The sequence below is a fragment of the Cricetulus griseus genome, chromosome 2 (assembly GCF_003668045.3).
Source record: "Cricetulus griseus strain 17A/GY chromosome 2, alternate assembly CriGri-PICRH-1.0, whole genome shotgun sequence".
NCBI classification, from domain to species: Eukaryota; Metazoa; Chordata; class Mammalia; order Rodentia; family Cricetidae; genus Cricetulus; species Cricetulus griseus.
The window spans coordinates 448,684,786-448,708,125 of record NC_048595.1 but is presented as its reverse complement, the minus strand read 5'-3'; the positions used below and the strand labels follow the sequence as shown (position 1 = coordinate 448,708,125).

At 40.1% G+C, this 23,340-nt stretch overlaps 1 protein-coding gene across 1 annotated transcript in view; it reads left to right on the top strand.

Annotated features, from left to right (window-relative positions):
* The window catches only part of LOC100753122, a 110,268-nt gene that overhangs the window by 49,115 nt on the left and 37,813 nt on the right, over positions 1-23,340 (top strand). Inside the window, exon 8 of the mRNA XM_027395996.2 lies at positions 7,670-7,848. Within this exon, the coding sequence (XP_027251797.1) occupies positions 7,670-7,848 (179 nt within the window). The remainder of the gene's footprint in view (positions 1-7,669; positions 7,849-23,340) is intronic.

Sequence of the window (23,340 nt, the reverse complement as noted above, 5' to 3'; positions counted from 1 at the left end):
GTATATGTGTGTGTTGGTGTGTGTATGTGTCAGTGTAAGTGTATGTGTGCTAATGTGTGTGTGTTTTAGTATGTGTGTGTTAGTGTGTGTGTGTGTGTAAGTGTGTATGTGCAAGTGTGTGTTAGTGTGTGTGTCTGTGTGTGTTAGTATGTGTGTTAGTGTGTGTATGTGTTAGTGTGTGCGCTAGTGTGTGTTAGTGTGTGTGTCTGTGAGTGTTAGTATGTGTGTTAGTGTGTGTGTATGTGTTAGTGTGTTGCTAGTGTGTGTGTGTTTGTGTATGTATCAGTATGTGTGTTAATGTGTGTGTGCTAGTGTGTGTGGGTGTCAGTGTGTGGGGTGTCAGTATGTGTGTGTGTTAGTGTATGGTGTGTCAGTGTTTGTGTTAGTGTGTGTGTTAGTGTATGTGTTAGTGTGTGTGTTTTTGTGTGTATGTGAGTGTATGTGTGTGTGTGTGTGTCAGTGTGTGTGTGTGTGTGTGTGTGTGTGTGTGTGTGTGTGTGTGTGCTTGTGGTGGGAGTGCACATGTATGTGGAGGCCAGAGACCAACTTCGGATGTCATTCCCCGGATGCTCTCCAGCTTGTTTTGTGAGACAGGGTCTCTCTTTAGCATGCAGCTCACTGACCTGTGAGGTTGCCTAGCCAATAAAGCCAAGACACGTGCTCATCCCTGCTTCTGCAGTGCTGGGATTGTGAGCACGTGCAACCATGCATGGCTTTTAAAATATGGTTTGTGGTGATCAACTCAGGTCCTTACGCTTGCATAGCAAGCACTTTACCAACCAAACTATCACCCTTGCCCACAAAGAAAATCATTAGAAACAGGAAAAAACAAGTTGTTTCCAGGATCAATGAAGGAAAAAAGAAATCAGAAAATGCTTATTCATCAAACAGATGGGCATCAAACCTCTTAAGCAGGCAGACTATAGTGAAGCTTTAGAATAGTAAGGAGAAAGCGAAAATCATTTAAGCTTTGGGAAGGAAAAAATTGTGTCACCTCTAAAGCAACCAAAATGCAATCAGACTTTGTAACAACACCAGATTCTAGAATAGTATAGAGTAATATTCTCAAAATATTAAAGAAACTCAGATGTGATATCCAGGTAAATGGTTATTTGATGTGAGGACATGGCAAAGGGTTGTTGGCATTCATGACTTTACAAAGATTATCTCAAGGAATCAGAAATAAAACGCTTTGCCAAGAAGAAGCATTAATCACAGCAGCTTCATACTAAGCATGAAACATTGGTGCTAGGAAATAGTTTAAAATTCCCTAATAGCTCTTTCGATCCTATGATGAGCAAAAGAATTACTTAATAACGTTCGATGTATTTGTATAATTTAAATTTCCCAAACAGAGAAAAAAATCAGTTTCCTTTCATCTCTGATAAAGGCTACTTAACTGTAGATTTTTATTGTTATGACAAAATATTTTAGATAGCCAGTCTACAAGGAGGGAAACTTTACTATGACCATGGTTTCAGTCCATGGTTATTTGGTTGAATTGTGGGGGTATCTGTTATATCATTATCATGCCGTAGAAGAGATGCTCACCCTGTTATAGCCAGAAGGCAATATACAGAGAGAAAAAAGGTTTGTAGTCCCACTAAATGCTTCAGCAACCAACCATCAATGAACTAACTCCCTTGCACTGGTGGGTTCCTATGATTGTCCACCTACCAACACTACCATAGGATGACAACCAATCTTTGAACATGTAGGAATCATAAGAACATTTAAATTCTAAACTATAGCATAGCCAAAATCCTAACCATTAAAACAGAAAAGCATATACATATGAACAATAATAGTTAACAGAGAAAGCTTGGAAATATTTCTTTTGCAATTGACAAGAGCTATGCTGATTATAACAAAACCGCTCATCATAATAACAAAAGGCCTGACCAAGCCAATATAATACAAGGAAGAGAAACAGTGTTATACACTCTGAGAAGAAACAACCATTCCTACTAAAGATTATATGATTACAATAGACAGAAACCTGCAACTGAAGGAGAATGACTCATCAAACTAAGATCTCCTACACAAATTGGTTATCCAGTACAATATGAACAGCACTGAAAACATACATTCAAGTGATGGGGGAGGTCCTTCTAGTTGATAAATAAAGCATTATTGGTAAATAGGGAAGCAAGTTAGGCGGGACTAGGAGAGAAGGAGAATTCTGGGAAATGTAGTAAAGAGCAGAGTCACCATGTGATTGCTGGCAAGAGAGGACTCATGCAGCTGGCTTCCTCTATAAGATAAGACTTTATAAAATAAATAGATTAATGGTTATGGTTGATGCTTAAGACAGAGCTAGCATATAAGAAATCCTATTCACTGGCCAGCAGAATTGTAACAAATATTAAACTCTCTGTGTTAATTTGGGCCCTAATGTGGCAGCGGAACTCAGGCAGCAAGAGTTCTCGTTATATTCAAGTAACACTATGCAGGCTGAGAAGGTTATATTTAGGAATATACATATATACACATAACATATATAAGAATGTAACAACAATTAGAGAAAACAGATGCCAGGAATTTGAAAGAGAGCAAAGATGAGCATATAGGAGGGTTTGGAGGGAAGGAAAGGAAGGGGGAAATGATGGAATTATCTCAAAAGCAACATAACTTTCTAAAAGTCAGCAGTATGTACTTGTGCTAACAACTAGAAAAAAGAAGGGGAAAAATTACACGTGATTAACAGTAGCAACAAAAATTCTAAGTGTTTAGAGTTGGTCTATCAAAGAATAAAGAACTTGCAGAAAATCATGAGTCTCTCAAGGTCTATAAAAGAAGAACTTGGATAGATACTCAGCTCAGTGCTGTGTCCACAGCCTTAGTTTCCATCTGGTATGATGGAGGAGGACTAAAGGTCTGCAAATAAATACTATTCTTGTACATTTATGAATAAAAATACATAAAGATCTAAATTCTCCCAAAATCACTCTAAAAATTCAGTGATACCACAATAAAATTTAATTAAATGTATGGTTAGTTTGGAGATCTTTCCTATAAACATGCAACAGAGTAAATGTCTTTAAGTGGCTATAATATTCATAAATACGGCCAGATGACAAAATAACATTTTATACCAGATATGACAATACATTCTAAACACATAAGAAAAGAATTCTTTTCTAGGAACATAGAATAGATTAGTGATCTACAAAATGCTCAAAAATTACCCAAATAGTCATCAAAACGTTAACAAAGGTGCCATACACAGTGCGTTACATATTATTCTATATGCAGAGGTGGACTTTAATTGTATAAGATCTCAATTTTAACGTTAAAAGTATTGTCAGTAAAATCAACTATGGGCCAGTTTTGCCACTAATCAAAAAAATATAAATTGTCAACAAGATAATGTTTTAGATTCAATAACATTTTTTAAAGTATCATATAATAGCCATCTTTGACGGGGTGTAGTGGTAAGAAAATTCGACTCTTCATACACTCGTAGTGGGATATAGGATGCTCAGCGAGCAATCTGCACTTCCTAGTGAAGTACCTATAAATCTTAAGTCCCAGTAGTTGTGCTTCTGGACAGATAAAGCCCAAAACCTACTTAAGGGACAAATACAAGGGCATTTGTGCAGTATTTGATGGGGTAGAGAGGAATTAGAATCAGTCTGGGTGACCATCACTAGGGGAATATGTAAACCTACGCTGTAATGCACACAGACACTGCATTTCTGTTCACTCTGAAGCATCAGGGATAGATTTTGTTTTTAAAGTCAATTTCAAGTTGAAAACAAAAGAAAAGACAAGTATAAACAGAAGGGTGAGATAGGGAGAGAAGCAGGCAGGCATACTGAAAATCAGCATGACATCGTTTATGTAACATAAGAAGACAGACATACACAAGATAGTGTGTTCATATTCCTATATCAAGCCTATTCTGTGAGCCCCTGCTGTGAAAGAGAAAATGAATTGTTGTACTTCAAGAAATAAAAAAAAAAACAAAGCAAGGACATGACAAGTCCTGTGGCATGATCTGAGTGTTATGCTGGGCACTCTGTCTTGATTTAACAGCAACAAAAGATGCCCCTTGAATGGATCCTACCATATACAGCTGCAGCTAGAACCTCATTCTGAAATGTGTAGGCAATAATGGTGATAGAAAGTTGGGTGAAGTAAACGGAGTCACCAAGAAACAGTGGTTCTGTAAGAGCATACCTGGCCATGACACTGATTCAGATTTACAGACATCAAATTACTTTTCAGAGAATACTGAGTCTGAGATCTAGCTGTGTGCCAGATTCGGTGGGCAACTCTTAAATGTGGGATGCCTCATGATGTCTCCATATTTGGAGTTTTGGTGAACCCTCTGGGTTGAATCTTTCACAATCAGCCTGGCATCAAGACACAGCCAGTATCTTTTCTGTTCTTGTTCTTGTTTCTTGACAGTCCCACACATGTATATAAAACTACTCTTGTTGTTTTCAAGCCCTTTCTCCCACTGAACCCTCTTCTTCAGCCCAGAATCTTAAAGACTTGGCCAAACAGTTGCAGCCCTACAACTGACCGTCTGAATTTGTTATTTTATCTCAACGGAGCAGCATGAGAAAGGGAGACACCACTCCGAATTGCAATTGCCATCATTAGTCATAGTACTACACACACCCCTGTACAAATGAACTTCATTCTGATGATGAGAAAACCAAAACTGATGTCATACTGCAAATTGCAACATCTGTACGCAAATCTTTGGGACTCCTTATGCTCCCTTGCCTTTTCAGACACGTTCTCATTCTTTGGCCCAGGTCAACCTTCAACTTAGGACCTCTTGTTTTACCCTCAACCACCTGTGCTAGGATTACAGGTATACAGCACCACACTGGGCTGAGTCTTTATTTAATTAGGTTGCCCCTATACAGTGGTTAAGGCTTTTTATAGGGCTGGTGACTCAAAGAGAAGATTTAATCACCAATGTAAAGGGACACACTGAAGCTCAGCGAGCCTGCAAGTCTGCTCCATCAGGACTTTGCTTCACTAAGTGCAGACTTTAGTAAAATCAAACACAATGATACCTCTGGAGGCCAGGTTCTCAGCTGCTGAACACAGTGTATGCCCTCAGGGACAGAACACATCTTGCACATTTCTCTCCTGCACTTGTGAGGGTGGTAGAGCTTGTCTGACAGCAGAGGTGAGACTCTGACACACTTTAAGATTGGTGGCATAATAAGACAGTGAGCCAAGGAGAAAGTGTGAATTAGAAAAAGAAATTATTTTTCTGTTTCCTGCAGCTGTAAATAACCTCACCAAATTCTGCACTTCCAAACATGGGCCAACATGCGAGGGAAGACTTTTTTTCTGGGGAGCTTTTGTTTTGAAGGACTTTGTCCCTGAATAACTGGGGTGGGGGGTAGATGTTGTTTGAAAACTTCCTCATTTCATGAATCTGGTAATTTTCTTGACTCTTTCATCTCAGGCTGCAGACGGCTACCTATCTGCATTCTTCATCCCACCCACAACCCAAAGCAAGCAAGATGCCCAGTAGATAAAGGCCATGGTTGTCTACTTCCATTCCCAGGCACATGAAATTCATTAGCAGAGTAATAAGGGCACGAGGGACCTAAGAGTTGTTTTTTTTCTTAACTGAGATATGTTGGGATTAAAAATAAATTTGGTCAAAGGAAACTAAATCATAGTTGAAGAAATGCTGTAGTTGGTGGCAAATACCAAGCAGTGGGACCTCATGGACTTGAAACTGAAATTGTATTTGGACATCAAATGAGAGCTTGCTACCAACACAGAGTGTCAAAGCTCATGCTGAACCTACTGAATGAAGAAGGCATGCTGTTTAATGAACCAGTGGCTGATGTGTGTTACTTTGTTAAGAGCCAAATGAAAACATTTTCTAATTTTAGGCTTAGTAAGTTAATAAATACAGGAGGTTTTAAATGTTGACATTCAAAATTTTAGTTCTTTTCATGCACAAACTACAGTGGCTAGAGAAATAGATTTTTTTTTTTTTTTTTTTTTACAAAACCTAATATCGAAGTCTAAACTCTCACTCTAGCTCTACTGTGAATGTCAAGCCTAAGTCCTCTGGGCTCCGAGTAGCATGTGGTAAAGAGGATAAAACTACCATCTCCCGACAGCTGTTTAGAGCTCAACAACTCCCCATGCATCAGGCTCAAGTCCTCACTCTGGCTATGAGAAACTTTCTTCCAACATGATGAAACCATGCTGCATCAGGACCAGCTGCATCCTTGCCCCAGAGAGAATTTTTCATGGTGTACCACGTTATGTTTATGACCAGGCTGAAGCACAAGCTTAGTCTGATCAGTATCAGAGAAACTCACATGCAGTCTGTGTAAGCAAGAGGAAAATGACCTCAGGGGCAGCCCACTGCAGCAGTCCATAAATAAATTGGCAGATGTGTCAACTGTGCACATTAGTCCAGGAGTGCAGTTCTTTGGGGACTACAGTCCAAAGACAAAGGCATTTGTGGGTTGCCGGTCAATCTGGAGCACTTCTTTTAATTTTTCTGGATGTGTTTTTGACAGGAGCTTAAGGGCAGTTCAATAAATTAAAATGTATTTACATGGCAATGAAGAATTATCTTGACATACTGAGAGTTATTTAATTACCAAGGTGCTTCGCACACTGCTAAAGTTAAGACTGTGTCAGCCTTTCTGGGACAAATCTTTATTTTCAGGGCCATGTGGCTCAGCTAGGAATGATCCCCTGGGTTGGAGCTTGTCAGTTATGGAAGATGAGTCTCCTTGCTGACCCCCATTTCCATAGACAGCTCTAAACAGATCGGTAATCTCAATGTCAGCCATCATGATGAAGTCAGCGCTGCCAAGGCCAAATGTCCTCCTTCGGGGATGTGGCCTCCCTCTCAGAGGAATTGTAAATGAAGTCATAGCCCATTTGCAGTCTTCAAAGTGTGTCAGGGTTGGTGTCTGTCTGCATGGCATTCAAAGAGCTGTCTTAAAGCATCAAAAGGTAGGTGTGTGGTGTCCATGCTGGCAGCAACAAAGCACAGTAGGTAGGCAGTGACCTCATGTTAACAGGGACGACACTATTTCCACAAGCTCTACTGTATATCAGTACTGGAAGGAAGATGTTCCAAGAGAGACAGGAACTGGAAGCTCAGGGTAAAGTCACACTTAACCTGGAAACAGAAAAAGGTCAGTATCTAAGACTGCCCAGAACTACTATTTCCAAACTCCAGGGTTTTGATAAGTGGCAGTTTCAGCAAGAGAGGTAAGTAGTGATGTAGACAGTAGACTCTCAGTCTGGCTAAACCAGACCAAGGAGGCTATAAGAGAGGAAGGTTAATAAAAGTGAGGCAAAATCCCCCTTCTTAGGAAGTAAATCAAGATGTTTAAGGAATTAGGCTGATATTACAGCCAACGACATTGCACAGACTTGACTCTGTCATCAGAACCATTGTGGCTATGAAGGGGTATTACACAGTTCAGGGAACCTGGATCCCATATCGGTTCAACTACTTATTTGTGAATCAATAGAGAGATAACTGTCCATTTTTTATGTTCTTCATAAACACATAGGTTTGAATTTCTAAGAGAAGTTTCAGTGTTGTAAAAACTATGAGTGTTTATCTATCCATTACTTCTGCTTAGTCACTGTACCTCCAGAAGATTATAAAATGTTAGGCCACTTAACTATCCTAAATCCGTGTCTATAGGTCCAGACATCTTGACTCTGGTGGTGGGATCCGACATCAGCCGCTGTCCCAACACGCCATGGCCCACCTGCCGTGGCTACCTGCATAAGAGGACCCACTCAGGCTTTGTGAAGGGCTGGAGGAAGAGGTGGTTTGTGTTGAAGCATGACGGCTATCTCCTCTATTACAAACACAGAAAGGTAATGACTGACATGGGTAAGAATAAAGAACATTGGGAAGTAAAACCACCTTGGACTATTCCATGCCCAAGAGTTGTCCTTCAAGGAATTATATAGCAAGGCTCTGAAAACAGTCATGTCCCCTCTGACTACCCAGGAATTGTTCTTCCTTCAAAAGTCAAAGAATTATAATGTGTGGTCTCTTCTGTTGCATAAATCAAGGTATATGTTTCTTCTCATTTATGCCTGTTTCCATTCTCAGTGAAGACTTCCTGATCACTGCAAAGAAAATCGGAACCAAAGATAAGGTTCTAGTGCCATTAAATCACAGCAGATCTGCAAAAGCACAGCTCTTCAGGCCACACTGTAGGCAGAGTAGCATGGTTGGTAGAACTCAAGTGTTCTTGAGGCTTCTGACATGCAGAACTGAGCAAGTCACCTGGAATACCTATTTCATTGTCCAGGTTTCATAAGAACAGTAATTTCTAAATTTGGGTAAAGGCTGGGATCACCCAAGGAATGTCCCCAAATGTGCACTAAAGCAGCCCTCCTCCTAGATGTTTGTGACTGAGGGAATCTGCACTGGGCCCATGCACTAGTAGCGACTTTCTTTATGGTTTTCATTTTGTTATCAGGTGTTTATTCTCAGCCAGATGCAATCGGTGTCTAATTTGGTTAAGTGGGTGGAAACATGCTTAAATATAACACCAGATTTCATACAGAACTCCTACTTCCCAACTTCTCCTGGAATATTTTCACCAGCTGTCAGTAGTCAAATAGACACCCTGTCCTGAAGAGCACATGCACTCTCCCACTCAAAGGACGCTCTGTGTCCCTCAGCCTTGTGATCCTTTGGCTTCATTCCAGGGGCATGCAAGACCCATCTCTAATCAGGGTTCAAACAAGAAATTTAGCTATTTATCTCATTCATGACAGAATCTTATTTTTCCTTCTGTTTTCATTTTACACCTCTCTCTCTCTCTCTCTCTCTCTCTCTCTCTCTGTGTGTGTGTGTGTGTGTGTGTGTGTGTGTGTGTGTGTACATGCACTTGAGTACATGTATAAACAAAGTTAATTTCTTCTTGAAGGAAGCCCGTAAAGAAATCAGTGCATTGTGAAAGTGAAATATGATCTGCTCCTGAGTTATCGTAGGGGCTTTCCATTCCTGTGGCATGAGCCACTTACTTGTGAACTGCTCTGCCTTTCAAAGGAAAGGCAACCAGACAGCTCCTTTGAGAAACTTTGTCTCCCTCCAGTGCAGGAAAATAGGATTTTCTCTAAACATGATGAGAAATTATTATCTGTCCTTGGTTTCTATTTTCTTGAGTATTAAAGTGGAACAGACAGGATGTTTTTAATCTAGAAAACATGTGGGGAAACCCTGGACACAAGTTTCCAATCTGTGGAAACACGTACAGTCATGTTTCAGAAACCTGAGGACTCCTCCAACTATGCCTGCAGTCTCCTTCTCCTGATCTCCTGAATAAGCAAGACTGTATCCCTGGAAATTCGATGATCTTCGTTTTTTTTAAGCTTTTAAAATAATTCTAATTTGCAAATTGAGTAAATATCGAAGTCAAGTGTATTCCAACTTAAAGTAAACATCAGCAATAATAATAGTGATGATGATAATAATAATTGACCTTGCACCCTGTCCTACAGAGACTATAATCCTGAAGCTGTCTGCCTTGTCCTTCATTGGCCATTATTTTCTGTCTCCTCTTATAAAGTAGGGATCATAGTAGATGTTAGTTTTTAATGCTCCTCTACAACAAAATAATATAAGAAACATCTTTGTGGAAAACCTCTTTTAAGATCTCTGATTGTGGAGATTCAGAAGGGACCCAGTATTTTCTGGCTGGGCTTGCTAGGTGGCAGTCAGTAGGGGGCTGGTGCTGTGGCGTTGATTGATTGATAGGTGGCAGTCAGGGGCTGGTGCTGTGCTCAGCTCATATTGTGTTTTTGTGAGTCTTCAAGTTAAATATATTCAGGTGAAGAATGTGTGGCCCAGTTTACCACAATCCCCACTTTTCTTCACTTGCCTCATCTACTTATTTTTTATCACCTACCAAAATTTGACATTTGAAAGTATGAATCCTGGAGTAGAAGGTATGTGAAATTTTTAAACTATAGTAGGAATTTTAGTTAAATTCGGAATTTAACTAAACCTATCTCTTTTTAGTGTTAGTTGGGATGTGGGTCCTGTGATTAACACAGAGGTAAGAAACAGCTGTTATGAGGAATGCTGATGGGGGCAGTCATTGCTACATCAGCTTTGAAAGCAACTGTAGGAGATTATAATAGAATGCAATTACTTCATTTTTAAAGAGCCCAAATCAGGTGCCTCATACTGTTACCCATTCCAGAACATGTTACACCTGATCTGTAAAATAGTAATGTTTTCGAAGAGCTAATGAGGCATACAAAGGACATAACCAAACTCATTAGCAGAAAGTGTACTCACCCATCCAAAACCCATTCATGCAACACATATTCATTGGATACTGCTTACATGCCACCCATGATGCAGGTGCCAGGAAGAAAGCCAACAAGCATGGCGCCTGCCCTATTTGGACTTCTAGTTCCATGTCAGAAACCAATGTAAGAAATTAAAGCCACAAGTGAATACATAATTTTGATTAGTATTGCAAATAAAAGGATAGAGAGGAGAGATACGGCATTCTGAAGCAAGGACAGTTACACTGTTCTCAGCTGTCCAGTTGTAAAGGTTAATCTAATAAAGTGAATGACTGGTAAAAGAATAGCTATAGGATACAAGAAGACTCAGTATGCAATCAAAGAAGGCGTATCCCAGTAAGGACATACACACAAGGGATCTGTTCCCTTTTCAAAGCTGAGGTTCTAGGGAAATAAAAGGTTACTCAGCTGAACGGCCTGCCCCTCACAGATTTGCTAGGCCAGAGCTGTCTACAGTCCTGGTACAAACAGGAAGCAACCCTTGGGGGCCCCACAAGGCAGGAAACCTTCAGTTGGTGGTTGGTGGGGAGTTATACCAAAGTGAGAGTGCTTGTGTGGCTGAAAGCCCTGGAACTTGAGAGGTACTTGTGGCAAAGGTTCTATCAGAAATAGTTTAAGAAGGACTGTAGGAGACAAACTTCTGGGAAGAGGGAAGTAAGCAGGGAAAATCAGTGTGCAGGAGACCTACACAGTTTGTCCACTTGGTAAGGGTCACAGAATGGTGACCACCAGACCCTGCTGTGGGCTGCAGGGTCCCAGAGGGACAGCACGCGCTAGACCCATGGCCAGAATAAATCACCTTCTGCTGGTCACATACTCATGCTCCTGGCCTACCCTGCAGCAACTGGACAGAGCAAGAGCCTCCCTTCTCTTGCAGTGTTCCTCTAGCGCCCTCTGCTGAGAAATCTTAGCACCACTATGCTTTACAGAACTAGATAATGAAATTTTATTTTTTAAAGAAAAAAAGCAGATATCAAGGAGTGATCAAAAGCTGAGACATGCTGAGAGCACCAGATTGACAACTGGTAATAGAGTGAGAAATTTGGGTAAATTAGAAAGAGATGTGAATATAGAATTAATTGTGTATGAGTGTGTGTGTGTGTGTGTGTGTGTGTGTGTGTGTGTGTGTCAGACAGAAATTTGGATAAGCATTTATTACGCAGTCCAAGAAAGCAATATATGTGAGATCTCTAAGCAGAAGGAAGGAGGAAAGAGAGGGAGGGAGGGAGGGAGGGAGGGAGGGAGGGAGGGAGGGAGGAAGGAAGGAAAAGAAAAGAAAAGGTGTACTGTGTTTAAGGAACTTAAAATGTCTACTGTAGCCCAAGGGAAAGGATGGAAAAGGAAATTTAGTATGGAAAATAAGCAGGAGACAGCCTTGCAGGGATCCAAGATAAAAACAGATTCTGTGTGATGTTCTTTTGACTAAAACAGAAAATACCCTAGGTTGTGGGGTTTTCTAAAGTTTGTTCTGGCTGTTTTGCTGAAAACCAATGAAAGGATGACAGGAGTCAGATGGGAACAGCTCGAAAAAGCCAGGGCAGCAGCTGAGGCAACAGGCTACAGTAGTCTGGCTAGGTAGAATGCTGTGCAAAGATATTTCAGGACAAGAATCAGCAACATTGACGGACTATGGTAAGTCATTGTACAGAAAACTTCAAACTGGACACCTCACAAGCAACAGACATGCATTTCTCACAGCTCAGGGTTGCTAAGTCCTAGAGCAAATCGCCAGCAGAATCAACACCTGGTGAGGGCTCACTTCCTGTTTATTTAGGGTGCCATCTTCTCGATGTGTCTTAGCATGGGGACAGTTCTAATCTATCGGTGAGGGATCACTCTTGTGACCTAATCTTCTGAAAATCCTACCTCCAAATTCCTACACACTAAGGATTAGATTTCAGAATATGAATACAGGAAACCTACATTTTTAGTTTATAGCCTAGACGTAGTATGGATGACTCCGATTTTCCTAGAAAGAGTGAATGGTGAGGTAAAATTCTAATGATTCACTGAAATAAGAGTAGATCAAAGGTGTATATAATCTGAAGTTTAGGGTGAACTAATGTAGTATTGTGATTGGAGTGTCTTTGTAGGGTGTTCAAAGTTAGAGCTAGGAATATACTATATATGTATATATATATATATATATATATATATATATATATAGTATATGTGTTTAAATTTATGTTACATATATATTTAATGTTCTATGTTATAATATGGTAGAAGCTAAATATATTCAGCTTTAGAAGTTGATAAAAGTTCGAAGGGAGCATTTCTTTAACTTGGGCTTTGAGGGTCTGCAAAGGAAGAGGTAGGCAAGGCAACCAGAGAAGCAGAAGCAAAACTAGGGGAATGCATCATAAAATAAGACAAGATCACAGTTTCAGGAAGGAAGGCGATGAGTTCCAAGTCTCCCAGGAGACCCAGGTGAAAAATAGAGAATATTTATGTCACTGTACAATGTAGAAGACATTGATCCTTTTGCCAAAAGCAGTCTAGGTAATATAGAGTGAGCTTGGAAAGAACCAATTCATTGACATAAGTTAAAAGTTGAAAGCAAAGCCCAGACTTTTTAAAAAGTTGACAGTGAGAGAGATGAGAATAATTGGGCAATGGAAGAATATTTAGTCCATTTACAGTTAGTGTAATTACCAGTATAATTGAATTTTAAAATGGTATCATTATTTTGCTTCCCATATTACTCTTCTGTTCTACATTTCTCTTCCTTTTCTTCCTTTCAGCAAATTAGTTTTTATTATATTATTTTAATGCCTACCTAAAAGGTTACCATCTAGTATTTAAACTATTAAAGCCTGATAAGAAAACAGCATGTTATTTCATAATAGTATGTATACTATTTTATGGGTATTCTAGTATTTAATTTAACCTTATCTTATGTATTATGTTCTTAGTGTCATTTATTTTAGATTTATACAGATTGTAAACCTATGAGATATTGTTAATATTCTATTATATGCTTACTACTACATGCATTTCATTTTCAACTATATTTTCACCACATCGTACTATAATTTCTTCTTTAACCAGATCTTCAGACATTTGACCTTGAAACATACTTCTTCAGTTATAGCACTATGTAGTGAGTGACCATAGTTACTTTATCTTTCCTTGGTACTTCCAGATTTTTTAATTAGTTACAGAATCCTCCATTTGGTAGTTACTTCTTTCCATAGTAATTTGAATGGGTCTCTTTTCTGTGAAATGAAGAAGCTAACTTATCCATAGAAAGAACGAAATCCAAAAGAGGAGCTTGCTCTCGTGCTCTGTCTGTCTGTGTGTGTGTGTGTGTGTGTGTGTGTGTGTGTGTGTGTGTGTGTGTGTCTTTGGCTTGCTTTCAAGCTACAGCTAATAGCTAATTTGCTCCCCAAAGCTCTTAATTTGAATCTTACATTTTTACTTAATTTGGATTCTTTTTTACAGACTCTTGTTTATGCTGCTATTATCAATCTGGCCTTTTTATTTATTTGAAAATACTAATCATAGTCATATTAAAGTCAATTCCTAACCATTCCTTTATCTAGATTCTCCAGAAGTCTATCTTCTTTGTATTCTTTGCAAATTTGTTCCAGTTATAAGAGTGCTAGAGATTTCTGTTCCTCTCAATCTCATCACTAAGAAAGCATGTTAAAATCAACCTTCAGTTCCTGTGAGGGTAGATCTTACTTCAGGAGTCATTCATTAGAATTCTACATTGGAACCTTATTTACTGGGACCACCTCTTTTTTTTTAATTACCTTTTAAAATTTTTTGTTAGTTCTTTGAGAACTTCATAATGCCCTCCTTGCTTCCAATCTTCCCATAGCCCCCCTCAGCTTCCTACCCAGCCATCTTTGAGTCCCCTCCCAACCCTCCCATGGAGTCTTCTGTGTGTTGTCCAACTATTATGGGGAGTCCAAGGGCCTGCAGGACCACCTCTTGGACAGTCTTTCAGCTCTGTGAGTCTGTTGAAGGCTCTGCTCACTTCTCAGCCTTTTCAGATGAAGTAACTAACACACACACATCAAGCTAATTTCTGCTAGACTTTGACTTTATTGGTCTTCATTGTTTTCCTAACTCTCTGAGATATTCAGGGAATATTTGCATACTGGATGGAGCTTTTCCCTGTTTCTTTTCTAGCAGTTTAATTGATCCTAATCTAGTCTGACATGATTAGACAGAGAACTTGAGTGACAGCTGAGATGGAAAGGGATATGAGGGCAGGGCTGTTTTTTGTGATGAGTTTTAAGCTGGAAGATACTTGTTTAAATGTGAGTGCTGTCAGGGAACACCAAAATATAGCAGAGAAAAAAAGTGGAGATACAAAAGAAGAGGGATAACAAATAGATCTATTTACTATCAATCAGAAAAGTAGGTTGTATCTAGCCCCTCACTGACAGCAGAAGATTAGATTACATAAAAGATACGACTGAAGTTTCAACAGAACCAATGGGGGCATTCCTTGTGCATTGAACAGAACAAACCGCTGTTTGTTGGGTCTTATGAATCTCTATGCTCAATCCCAAATGTGGGGGTGTGGAGAGGACCGGGAGGCATGGCATGCATGAGGCTTTGTGGATGCTTAGAGAGAAAAGCACTGATTTGCTTAAAATACTTATCTCTGTTACCCGAGCCATGCTGTTTGCTGTGCTGGGGAAGAAGTTTGATGGTTTCATGGCACACAGTGAACAGGAAGTAAAATTCAGGGCACGAAATAGGAGCAATTCATTCGTATAGCTTAAATATCTCTTGTAACTAAGACTTACTCATTCGTATTTTCTTTTACTGAAGCAAAGTGAATCATCGAGTGATTGAATCAATTCCCTTTTTCCTCTAGTTCTGGGGATCCAATCCAGTGCCTTGTGCCTGCTAGGCAAGTACTCTGCCGCTAACCTACATTTCCGTGTAGACATTTCAAGTCTATCAGCTTTGAAGACTACATGTGGGCAGAGTAGAGAAACAGACGAGTGTGGGCTCTAAAGGTCAGTCTAGCTTTGCAGCCTACAATCTTACAAAGAAGAATTTATGTCACAATACTGTGTTAACTAACAATTTCCAGGAAAAAAATATGTAACTCTTGGGCTTAGTCCTGAAATTCATCAAAGGAAAGACTCTCAAAGACTGGACAGGGAAGGAGGCAAGAGAGCTGGTTTCTACAGATACCTCAGCTTTCTGTCAGTCACCTTAAACACAACTATTAGCCATCCAGGGGACAAAGTGGTGAAGATGGCATTGGGGATCGATCTCAAGTGAGAGTCAGCTGGGTCAGTCATGTAAACATGTAGACAATGTAGACAGCGTTACATGCCACAAGATCACCTAGAAACAACATAGGTGTGTAGGTCACAGGAGCAAGTCAAAGACCAAACCGAGTTGGGGGTCTCTGGCAAAGGGAAGAGGCTGCATCGGCAGATTCCGAGTGTAACGGGGCAGTCTAGAGTTCAGGGTCAGCAGAGGGAACCCTGCTGCGATGCAGCTGTCTCTGAGACTAGAGTAGTGGGGGTAGATCTGTCCGAAAACTGGCCTCTTCTTGTCTGGCCTTGTCTGTGTTTCTTTTCTTTCTTTTTTTTTTTCCAGTCTGAAAACATGATCATTTCTATCATCCTTGGGGAAAGGAGTAAACTCCCTTGAATAGACATTTCTTATAATTAGTTCTCTATGTATCTTTTCTTCTGATGCAAAAAAAAAAATAACTTTCAAAAGAGTCATCTAATGCCTCTTATTTTAACTGCCTTTCCACACCTCCTGCAATCAAATACTTGAACAAGGTGGATGGCCGTTGAGGTTGTAAGCAATGCTCAAATTAGCCAGAAACAGTGGAGAGAGAGAAAGGCAATGGGCTGCCAGTGTGTAATAAGAAATCAGATTTGCCTGACAAGAGTTCTGTGTGGATTAAGTTAAAAGATAAACCAATGATTACAGGGCATGGTGCATGGGTTCAAATACCGGACTAGAATATGTCTTCTCTTTCCATTTTACCCCAATCTCAATAAGCAGGCGGTGTCCATGTCACAAATAAATGTCATATGATATAAATTCAGATTTGCTTCTCTAAGAGGTCCTTGGAATTCCTTGTGGTGGTGACAAGCATCCACCTAGAACTTTTGTTCTGATTTTGTGCCCACGTGGAAATAGATTGTAGTTGGGAACCTCGAACCCTGAGCTAAATCTGCCCAAGGCCACATCTCAAGGCTTTGCCATCACCCGGCTTCTGTGCCTCTACTCCGGATCCCAGCTCTCCCTGGCTGCCTAGCCCACCTGCTCACACGCCCTGATGGCACCCTTCAGAAAAGCGTGTCTTAAACTTTTTCCAATCATGACTCAGTTTTACCCCCCAAATTGTTTGTGTGACCCTGAGTTTGGAAATATATAAAGTGGGTACACAAGTCAAATACTTACTGATAATAAATCTTAAAGAAATTCACTCTAAGACAATTTCTTGTATACATATAATTTTACTGTTTACTAAAGATGAGAGCAAATTTTCAATCCAATGAGATGTATGAGATCCTTTATTTTTACATTGAAAAAAAAAATCCAGTCTTAGAGAGGCCAATGACAAGAGGCGACTGGATCTTTTCGAGTTAGAGCCAGCCTGATCTAAATAGTGAGTTCCAGGCCAAACAGGTTACAAAATGAAATCCTGAAAAAAAAAAAAAGGAAGGAAGGAAGGAAGGAAGGAAGGAAGGAAGGAAGGAAGGAAGGAAGGAGGGAAGGAAGGAAGGAAGGGAAAAAGAAAAAATAATTGAATATTTGGTGCTCCAGTGTATGGAACACATTAAAATTTTCAGAGTTGTTTGATAATTTGAGTTTATAATCACGAATAGTGAGATTTTTGCTTCATGTAAATGCCAAGTTCCAAACGGCAAAAGTATATTTAATGCCATTTGAGAATTATCAGAAATCACAAGCCAAAACTGAACTAACATTTTAAAAATGAAACTCAAGTCAGTAACTAAAACAAAAAAAGTAAAAATAAGACATTTTAACACAATGCAAAAGATAGCATTTGATACTTTGTACCTGAAGAATGATGGGGGGGGGCACGTCATTTTTAAAAACTAAATCATTGTATTTCTGAAAGAGCAGAAAACTCTGTGCTTGCAGTACACACACGGCAACTCAAAATGTGTGCAATGGTCTCAAATGTGAGGCTAAGGTGTTTGGGGAGATGTTTGTTGGCACTGGGTGGTGTGATGACGTCTGCAAAACGCAGCGCTCATTTGCCTTCAGAACCAAAAACACAACAATGTTGGGCATATGGACAGACCCTACTAGAAACACCCAGATTCGTTCCATGCTTGATTTTCCTGTAAAATGTTGTTTTTGTGCAGTTGGAAGCCTTTTGCTCTTGCCTTTGGTTTTCAATCCCCCGGTTCGGTTGGTTTAAGTTAAGTTGCCGAGAAAGGTCTAAGTGTACAAGAAGTGAAGTTAGAAAAGTGTCTATTAAAAGTTGAGTTCATTGTCTGCTGAGCTCGCAGTAACAAACCAGAGACTGCACAGTGGAGAAATACTTGCAGCCTTCAGAACTGAGGGAGCAGGTAGATTTGAACATACTTACGGGTTCTGGATTCTTAACGAAAGGTCCTTAGACCCTTTGGTGTAATTTAAGAAATGCCCAGTAGGTGGCGGAGCTTACTCACAGTTAGTTTTCAAAGTGCCCGGGACACAGTAGTTGGAAACAAATGTCTTGTAAATGCTGCAAGAAAAAATGAGAAATATTTAACAAAAAGAAGAAAATGAAGACTAAATCAGTTAAGTAAGTTAGGCAGTTGTTCGCTTGAGACACCTCCCCCCCCCCCCGGTCGCCTGCTGATACTAGTTTATAGCTTCAGGTACCTTCTACTAAGAACCCTGATGGCCAGGACACAGGCAGTCAGTTCTGGTGCGAGAGGGTGGCAGGTGGCAGGGGTGACGGGGTAAACTCCTATCCTCTGCGGTGATGCCCGGTCAGAGCTACTTATGGGAGGGCTTAAGCCTTTAAGAGGGCTTTTCTCCACCAGGGGACATTTCAGGGTAGGAATAAACATTTCCCCCTTAGTCTTCAGTATATTTTTTCGCTTCTTTCTGTCTTTTCCCCTGCAGCATTCATTTTACAACATGTATGCTTATATACATTATAAGAAGGATATTTTCCCAAATGACGGTCCTCCAAGACTGACCAGTGCCTGGAATTCCCGGGACCAAAAAACAAGACCATGGCTCCCTGTTTACCTTTAAGAGATTTATTCTTTGGAGAAATTTATTTAATTATTCACCAAATACTTGAGAGCTTACTTCTGCCTGGGATAGAACTGTAAGAAGGGTAGAAAGGCTCACAGGTCTCACAAAGCATCTCTATAGGAAGATGCAGAAAAGGAACATGGGAACTTTAGATACTGATACAGTGCCTTGGAGAGCGGGGCACCGGGTTGGCAGTTGGGTTTCCTCGGGTGTCAAAGAAGCCGTCCTCTCAGGCATGAATGTGTAGGTCTGTCTGATAAAGATCCGAGGGAAGGATGTAGTCGGGAGAAACGGTAAAACAGAGAACCTGAAGTAAAACCTGGAACTCTATTAGTCATTATTTTCTTAGTAATTATTGAAAGTTCATCAAGTTGCTTCTTCAGTGTGGTTACCTGGCATGAAGAAAGATAGCAAAAGAAATCCAGTGTCAGAGAAGCAGCCTTCTGAACCCCAATGGCTGTGTCTCTTTTCCTACCTGACAGAAGCAAGCAGTTGAGATGAGCATGGTGGTGCCAAAATGTGACTGTGTACTGGAAGGAAAGGGAGAACACACACACACACACACACACACACACACACACACACACACACACACACACACACACACACACACACACACACACACACACACACACACACACACACACACACACACAGAGACATAGACACACACACACACACACACACACACACACACACACACACACACACACCTTGGGGTAAACACTCAAGAGTGGACTATTAATTATCCATGAGGTACAAGTGTCCTTTGCACTTTTCCCTTTGGGATAGGTTTGCCCTCATTGTTTACATGAAGGGGATCTGCTTGCAGAGCTGCCCTTTTACTTCAGAACTAAGATAATGTTTCCATTTAAACTGAGTCATCCTTGTCCTAAATATTGCATAATGGCACAGTCTGCCATCTCCTGTCTGCTTTGGCCAAACACAATGACAAGGCAAACCAGGTTGAGGCTCCTAAATCTCTTTGTACACTCTGCCATTTTGTGTGCTGGCCAGACGAATTTATTATATTGTAGGGAATTATAGCTCTGAATGAGTTGCACAAAATGCTGCTCAAGAAATCTTAAAATAAAAAGCTTGCCAAAGGTGTGCCTCATCTAGCTATGAAAACTGTGTTCGGAAACCACAGAGAGCATATCTGCAATTTGAAACTTTTTATCAGAAATAGAGGGAGCTCAAGGTCACTTCAATATTAATTCTTGCCAGTTCTTTCATCTAGATATCAAGTTGCATTTGAATCTGGCAAAGGGTTATGAATGTAGGTCAGTTTAGCTTTCAAAGCAGAAATTTCTTGATAAATATTCTGTATCTGTCTATTTAGTCTTCAATATCATTAGGTTATTTTAAAGTGAAAATGGCCTAAACTTGTCTTTTCATGGGAAGGGAAATTCATTTCTGCTAAGTTGAAATTGCTTCTGAATAATTTATAGGGGACAGTGAATTCATCAGATCTGATACTGTCAGCAGCCGTGAGAATGCATTGTTCTGTAACGGGTGCTATGGGAACCAGGAAGCTAGAGTTGGTTAGTACGAGAATTTCAATCCAGGATCTCATGGAGGATACGGGGAGGCAATATTTTAGAAAGGAAAATCCTAAGTTAAAACTATGTAGAAACAACCTTTAAAGTGCCCTCACCCTAAAAATATAAGGAAATAACAAGGAATGGTGTTCTTTTCACCACTGTGAAATTGACTGGGGCCAATATATTGGGTCTTATTGTCAGAATATCATCACTGAGTGAGGAGATAATGGTAATTGGAAAATTATGAGAGAGGAAATAGGGCTAGTAAAAATAAAAGCATATGAACCTATAAAATGAGTTTTAGTCTGTTGACACACAGTATATTTAACACTGTCTCCTCAATTTTCTTACTTATGGTATTGGGTCCTTCTTCTCGAAAGTGCCATGTTTTATCTTCTCGTTCATTAATTTTTAAATGTTCTCATTGGTCATCTTTTATTTGTGAAGGATACAGCTAATCATTATTTTAGAAACAAGGTTGAATAAGAAAAAGTTTGTCTTCTCATAATCAGTGGTAATTGATCTTAAATTTCTAATGTGTGCAGGCTTTGCAAGGGTATCAGGAAATGGGGCAAAGAGAAACCTAAATAGACAGAACAGGGTGAGGAAAAGCTAGGTGGCCTCATGAGGGGACCAACCAGAGAGGTGAGAATGCGTCCTCTTGGTTGTATTATTGACTGAGGACAGACCAAAGCCTGGAAGAGATTCACTGCACTTGATTGAGTACAGGCTGTGATCCCAGAAGATAAGTAAAGCAATTATTCAGTCTTATGGGATGATTCCCCGTGCTTGGGTGTAGAGTAAGCTAGGGGCCTTTAATTAATTTGGAGAGATAAGATAATTCAAGAGATAACCCAATAGACAAGGGGCTGGCTTCAGGTGATGGACTAAGAACTCAGGCAAGAAGCCTGATGTCAGCCTTATGTTAATTTGATTTCTGTTAATCTAACTTCCTCCTCCTTTTCCAGTCACAAACCATCTCTAGCTCTTAGATACCCTCTGATATTGTTCCTTGACTACTGCAAGGAACCTGTTCCAATAGTACATTATTAATGAAGTGGATACTATCATTTCCCATGTTCTCTCTAATGACTGGTCCTTCGGTACAACTGGTTTGCTTTGCTATCTTACATCATGTGACTTACACTTTAAGAGTGTGTGTCTGAAACCCTCAAGATGGAAAAGATCAAGACTCTGTAGGTTCTTCAAGGGTCTAGATCAAGGTGTGAGTCATGGCTGGACTCTCAGACTCTGGGTCACCAACGTCTCGATTGATACTTGTGGGAGAGCATGGTGACACCACTCACCATTTCTGAAGGCAGCCTTCCCTTTGCCCATCACCCACAGAGGTGTCTCTTTAGTAATTTCATCACTTCTTTTCTTTCTTTGAGTTCTCCTGTTTTCTAAGCATGTCTTTGAAATGCCTTTAGGATATTGTTGCCTTTGTAGCTAAACCCAATCTTAATCTCTATGCCATTCTACTTTTTTCTCCTGGGTAGTTGTTTCCGTAATAAATAATATGCTGTGTTCTTCCGGGATCAAAGTCCGTTTGTTGTTGCTGCATACCAGAAGTTAGCTTCTCTCGAAGGTGAATGCCAAGTCTCCATTGATTAGCTTCCTTATAGGTCGGAGCAGAAGGGAAAGGAGCAATTTCCTGCTGGCAATAAGGCTTCATAAGGAATTTAAGAAGATGGCTGATGATCCAGTGGCGTGGAGAGAGGAGCTTGAAGGAAACTGTTAGCAGAAAAGTGTAAAGAGGATATCTGGGGGGAAGGGCAGAGACTGAGCCACCTTTCCTCTCAGCCTGACTGCTGACTGCTGTGCTGGGTGAGCTGTAAGCTGTGGATATTGACACGCATACACAAACTGATAGCCTCTGCTGGGTAACTCACCAGAGGACACACATTTTCAAGAAATTGAAAAGAAATAAAAAAAAAAGCACCTTAAATGTTCTGTTTTGACTTTGGGCCAAAAATTAAGATAATTTCAACAAATTTTGTGCCCGTGGAGTTCCCACATATTGATTTCAATTTCATTCCCTATAAGTATAAGATGACATTGGTGACCGAAAACACTGTGCACACTCTAGGACTTAGTAGAGAGCTTGCTGCCTTGATGTTTTACTTTTTTCTTTTGATAGAGACATAAACTGACTAGTGAACAAGTAGCTAAAAGTTATATGCAAAACTTTCTGAATGTTCTCTTGCATTTCTGGAAGGGAATCATGTTGGTTCTGAAGTTGTTCTGAAAGTCTGTAACTTGTCATTGCTGGTAATAAGCAAGAAAATTGGTAGAGAACTTTGAGCAGAAAGATTAGCGCCACAGATCTAAGGTTGCCTCGGGTCACCTAAGGTAGGCTGAGCCTTTCAATGGCTTTGCCTTTGAAGATGTGTAGGGACATATACTGAGGAAAGGGGCAGAAGTCATGCAGCCAATGAGGAGGACTGGTTGTCATTAGTGCTTTAGTAGTAGGAGGGGGGAGGGGTGCTTCCGATTCCTCTGTAAGTCTGACAGTCTTCCTGTTAAAGGTAGGTGGTAAATTTCCACCCTCCCTGATGTCAGTCAGTTATCCATACAAACTCCTGGGGAAAAGGGGTGATTGTGAGCAAAACATCTTATTTAAATGCCTTTCTTATGCAGATGTATTTTTTTCATGGAAGAGTCCCAATATTTAAGTCAACTTAGCCATTAACATTAGAAATATTCCAAAGGATTTTCTTCATAACATGAACTCCTTTCAAAAATAATTCTTTTCTCATCTGTAATTAAAATGTAACCTTCACTTTGAAGAGGCAAATCAAGTCTCAGTTCCCCTCAAATATCTTCACTGTAGCACATGACTGACAAGTACTTATCACACACACACACACACACACACACACACACACACACACACAGACTAATCAGTAAAGGTGGAGAACTATTATTGTTTGTCTTACTAATAAGGAAATTGATAAATGGAAGATTCATCCTTAAGTTTGACAATATTTTCTATTATGCCACAGAACATTTCAATTTTAGGCAAAACATTGCTTTGATCACTGATCCACACCATAAAACGCTTTGTATTTTTTTCTAAATAAGGGAAGCTAATTTGTCCATATACTTAACCACACACTAATTTAACAATGTACTGGGAGGAGAAAGCACACATCTGCCTATGGGCGAGCAGTGAAACGCCCACATTGTGGAACTCATACCCTGCTCTCTGTCAGTACATTTCCAGGCACAAACTCACTGAGTTGTGATACAGAAGTACAAACTATAG